This window comes from Mus caroli, chromosome 4, assembly GCF_900094665.2.
Source record: "Mus caroli chromosome 4, CAROLI_EIJ_v1.1, whole genome shotgun sequence".
Classification (NCBI taxonomy): domain Eukaryota; kingdom Metazoa; phylum Chordata; class Mammalia; order Rodentia; family Muridae; genus Mus; species Mus caroli.
In genome coordinates, this window is record NC_034573.1 from 131,530,259 (window position 1) to 131,535,604 (window position 5,346).

A 5,346-nucleotide genomic window follows, 5' to 3' on the forward strand; every position below is an offset into this window, starting at 1 on the left:
CTTCCTTTGATGAACTGTAATATGGAAGCATAAGCCAAATGAACCTTTCCCTGTCCGACTTGTTTCTGGTTATGGTCCTTAGGACACACTTTCAGGAGCGTTCCAGGCTAGTGGCCCCGTTGGTTAGGGGCATGATCAGTCCACTGTGGCTCTTGCCTGTTGGCTATTCCCGTTCCTGAGGCTTAGTTCAGTACTTCCTCTCTCTGAGCCTCTGTTTCCCTACCCATCTCACACAATGAAGGCTTTTCCTGTGTCTTTGGAAACCACAGCGTTTCTCAAGCCTGTGGGTGGGGCTGGGGTCTCCTCTTCCTGTACCACCTTGGGTCAGGATCCATTAAGTTCTTCAACTGGACACCTCTGGCCAACAGCTGCTGTTGAGACTGTAGTGTGTGTGTGTGTGTGGGGGGGTGATGATGACTGAGGAATGGGGGTGAGTGGCATGTGGGGGACCAGATGGGGACAAACATCTGCTGGGCGCTTTTCCCTAATAATTATTGGCTGTCTCTGAGACTTGGGTGTCTTCTTGTACCTTGGCCTCTATGAAGTGAGTGAACCTGGCCTTGAGCATTGCCCTGCCTCCATCTGCAGCTGGATGCTAGACCTTAATTCTGACCCTTTATGCTACCTGCTTGCCTCTTTATTATTATTATTATTAATTATATTATATTATTAATTTTATTACTTAATAAAATAATTAAAACAGTGATTAATTATTTAATAACACATTTAATATAATTATATAAATATACTACACTTATATTTAATAATTAAATAAATAAAATAATTTAATAACAATAATAAAGGCACATGCCTTAAAAGTCTCCACAGCCTGGCCTAGAGTGTCTGTTTCCGGTGATTGGAGACCCAAGAACCCCCAGAAGACATAAATAAATGTACTCAGGTGTTTATGGAAGGAGCTTTATTGCTGTTGGGAGGTGGGCGTCGAGACTGCTGGAACCGTCTCTTCACAGATGTATTTTCTGGAGAAGCAGAAGCCCATGTGAGAGACCCTGGGGCATGCTACCTTCTAGGGCAGCACAAGGCTCTCCGCTGTGTAATAGGTTCCCAGGAGGAACATGGGGTGCGGGGTTGGGGGGGTGTATGTCACCTCTTCAGAGCTTGGTGCTTATGGACTCAGAACACATCCTGTACCTCCTGCCTCTGTCCCCATGCCCTTAAGCCATGTGCCTCCCTCTGGGAGCCTCCCCTCCCCCCATTCCTGACTCAAGGCCTGCTCCAAGAAGGATTCAGGGTCTCTCAATGAATGGAAGAGTGAACTTGAATGTGGTCTTAAGTGACCAGTGAAGGAGGCTGCATGAGGAGGTGAGCACAGGGGCCCAGGGATGGGAAGCAGGGGACACCCACCTCCTCGATCCAGTCAATATAGGCAGACACGCGGGTGAAGACCACAGGCTTCTTGTATGTGTTGCAGCCTCTACTGGAACCAAAGCTCACGATGCCATGCACCTGCCACAAGCCATCTTCCACTGGGCAGTTCAGTGGGCCACCAGAGTCTCCCTGCAGCAGAACAGCAGGCCTCAGCTCTAGGCCACCCCGAGAGGCTGGCTTTGGCTGCTGTGGGGGATACAAGCTGGATCCTCCGGCTCCATATTTTAGTATTCAGGCCTCAGGCTAGCTATGAGGATTCTGACAGAGAAAGTGTAGGGGCTACCTTGACCTCATCCTGTGAGGCCAACCCTGAGATGTCAGCTAGCTCTCCATTTGCGGTGATCTGGGATGATGGCAATATACTCGGCCTCAGGTTCCCTGACTGTTTGGGGACTGTGTAAGCTGCTGTGTGCTGCCCAGAGAGTCAAGGAGGCTGGGAACCCTGAAGAGGCCTGGGAAAGAAGGGAGATAGACATGCTGCAGAAGGTTCTGGAGGTTTTGTGGTTCTGCTCATACTCTGGGTCCCTGTCACCTCCGACTGGAGCCTTTGGGAGCACGTATGGAACGCGAAGGGAGCCACTTTGTGCTGCTAGACACGTTCACAGTGGTTCTGTGAAGTGGTTACTGTGGCTTCATTTCTGATGTGTGTATGTACATGCATGTGTGTATGTATGTGTGCATGAATGTGTGTTTGTGAGAGCAAAGGTTTGCGGGCATGTGTATGTGTGGATGAAGGTGATGTGTGTATGTATGAAGGTATGTGTATATGTGTGTGTAAGCATGAATGTATACATGTGTGCATGTCTGTCGGTGTGCGTGAGAGTGTGTGTGTTTGTGTGTGTGTGTGTGTGTGTGTGTATTCAGGTATTTGTACCAGTGTCCATGCAGATGTATGTGTATATATGTGGAACCAAAAGACACACTCTCTGGCCTGGAGCTGACCAAGTGGGCTAGACACACTGGCCGGTGAGCCCCAGGAATTCTCATCTCCACCTCCCTAGCACTGGGATTCAGGCGAACCACCGTGCTTTGCATTTTCATAACATGAGTTCCGGGGGTGGAGTTCAGCTCCTCCTGCTTGCAAGGCAAACTCTACCAACTGAATTCCCTCTCTGGCCCTAGCCCCAGTAATTTTTTCATTTTCATTGTGTGTGCACGCGCGTGCACATGCACCCATGTGTACATGCATACATGCGACAGTGCATGTGTGGAGATCACAGGGCAATTGTGGGAACTGATCCTCTCCTTCCACCATGTGGGTTCTGGGGACCAAACTCGGGTCACCAGACTTGGTAGAAAGGGCCTTTCCCCTTTCCCAGCAGCCCTCCCAGTTGCTGGCATTGGGACTTGAACTTGAGTGGCTCAGGTTCAGCCTTCTGCCTCTCCCCATGCACTGGGGGTGAGCATAGAGGGGTGGACTGGAGTGATGGCTTTCCCTTAGGCCCGCATGGTTCACCAGGGCCTGGCCTCTTGGAGGGAGGGGTGCGATTTGCTCCACCCTCACCCTGCTCTGCCCACCTCCCTCCTGCCCCCTGGTGTGGAGTCAGGACACTCACGTTACAGGCAGAGATGACACCATCACCCCCAGCGCACACCATTGTCTCCCGGACCTTGGTGAACCACCAGTCCAACCTGGAGCAAGTGGTGTGGTTCACTATAGGCTGCAGACCCTGCTGGAGCACTTCAGCAATGGGACCGTTGGCTGGGGAGAGAGCAGCCATGCAGGGAGTTAGCCTGGCCCTCGGCTCAGCCCTAGCTCTGACCTCCAGCCAGTGTACAGAAGGCTGTGGGAACCATGGGTATGCCCCTCATTGAGATGGTTCATGTCTTTGGGTCACAGTTCCTTGGGGGACTATGTGCCTTTATGAAGTCTTAATTTTTCTTCCCCTTTCTGTTTTACTGTGCTAAGGATCAAACTCAGGCCTCTGAGTAGGCTAGGCAAGCACTCTACCATTGAACTATATCCCTAGGCTTCTCTTAACTTTTCATTTTGTGACAGGGTCTCCCTGTGTTGCCCAGGCTGGTCTCTGACTCACTCTGTACTGAGGCAGGTTGACCTGTGGCCCTTCTGCCTCAGCTGGGATCTTGGGGGCTTGTCCATCATTTCCTTCCTTCACCCCATCTTTAGGGGCCATATCTAAAGACTTTCCTCCCCCAGGAGGTCCTAAGAGCTAACCTCTGCTATCTCCAAGTCTTAATAGCTCTAATTCCCATTCTACCATCTGGTTCAGGCATCTTTTTGGGCATGTGTTTGCCATGTGATCTAGCCTCCTACCCCTAAGGGGACAGTTAGTTTATTATTTTGATACAGGTTCTCATGTAGCCTAGGTTGGCCTCCTTGTGAAGTAACCTTGAACTCTTGATTTATCATTTCCACCTTCCAAGTTCTGCATCACAGGCCTGCCTCTTATTTTTAGCTTATTTCTATGGCTAAGGCAATGAGCCCATCCCTGTTCTAGCCTATTTAATCCTTGTGTCAGCTGTCACCTTCACTTGTGACATGCTTGTCACATGGTCTGGGCTAAATAATAAATACTAGCTGTTATTATCGCATGGGAGACATGCTGATCGACAGTGGCACCTCCTTCGGGAAGCCTTGGGGATTTCTCAGTGCTGGCTGTACTCACTCCAGAGGCGACCCCAGCCAGTGACATAGCAGGGATAGTCCCCAGGCAGCAAGGAATCTTGCTCTGGGATACAGGCCACCTGGATGGTGTCGCTCAGCTCCACAGGCTCAGCCAGCTTGATGATGGCGATGTCGTTCCTAGAATGCAAAGTGGACAGAAGGCAGTGCTGGGTGTCGAGCTTTGGTGGCCAGGGATCTGCTAGCAGCTAGGTAACAAAGCTGGGGGCAGGAGGGACTCTGGAGGACAAATGGCTCGTGTGTGTGTGTTTGTGTGTGCAGAGGCCAGAAGACATGAGATGTCCTGGTCTAACCCTCACCACGGTATTCCCTGGACAGCATCTCTCACCAGACTGAGGCTGGCAGCCAGCAATCCCTAGCAATCCTTAAGTCTCCCCTTCCCACAGCACTGGGGTTACCGCACACAGCTTCTCATGTGAGTGCTGGGATCTGAACTGGGGTCCCCCCGGCTTGCACAGTGTGCTGTCTATGTCCGATTGATGGGCTGGTGGTCCTGGTGAGTAAGCCGTGGGGAGCAAGCCAGTAAGCAGCATCCCTCCATGGCCTCTGCATCAGCTCCTGCCTCCAGGTTCCTGCCCTGCTCGAGCTCTTGTTTCAGTTCCCTCAGTGCTGGGCTGTCACCTGGAAGTCTATGATAAAACAAACCTTGCCCAGTAGTGATGGCAGACGCCTTTAATCACAGCACTCTGGAAGCAGAGGCAGGTTTTGACAATCAAAAACAAAAGATAAATCCTTTTCTTGCCAAGTTGCTTTCGGCATATTTACCACCACCGCAGAAACCCTAAGACACACAGCAAGTCCTCTTAACCATGCAGCCACCTTTCCAGCCCTAAGTGACCTTCCAGTAGGTACATCTGTCCCCTAAGATGTGACTTCTTCCCCCTATGCCAGTTCATGAGAGCTCAACAGAGTGAACTCTTCAGGACCACTGTAAAGGGCCTGGGAAGGAGCTGCAGCTGGCCCAGCATGATCACAAAGGCCTGTGCAGGTTCATTTAACTACTCTCTGCTGCCAGAGAGAGAGACAATTGGTGATCCCGTGGTGACGTGGACCACATTTCTGTCTCTCTGTCTCTGTGTCTTTCTCTGTCTCTACCTCTCTCTTTAGCTTTAGTTTTTTGAGATAGGGGTTTGTTTTTGGATAGTCTTAGCTGTTCTGACCTTGAACTCAGATCTGCTTGCCTCTGCTTCCTGAGTGCTGGGCTTAAAGGTGTGCACTACCCCTACCATCTGGCTGTTGCGTTGTTTGTTTTGAGACAGAGTCTCTCTCTCTCTCTCTCTCTCTCTCTCTCTCTCTCTCTCTCTCTCTCTCTC

General features: G+C 50.8%; 1 protein-coding gene across 1 annotated transcript in view; it reads right to left on the minus strand.

Annotated features, from left to right (window-relative positions):
* Positions 1-904: 904 nt before the first annotated feature.
* The window catches only part of LOC110293441 (chymotrypsin-C), a 7,831-nt gene continuing 3,389 nt past the window's right edge, over positions 905-5,346 (minus strand). The window contains exons 5-8 of the mRNA XM_021161263.2: positions 4,017-4,153; positions 2,946-3,091; positions 1,366-1,518; positions 905-980 (exon numbers count right to left, since the gene is read on the minus strand). Of these exons, the coding sequence (XP_021016922.2) occupies positions 966-980; positions 1,366-1,518; positions 2,946-3,091; positions 4,017-4,153 (451 nt within the window). The 3' untranslated portion in view covers positions 905-965. The remainder of the gene's footprint in view (positions 981-1,365; positions 1,519-2,945; positions 3,092-4,016; positions 4,154-5,346) is intronic.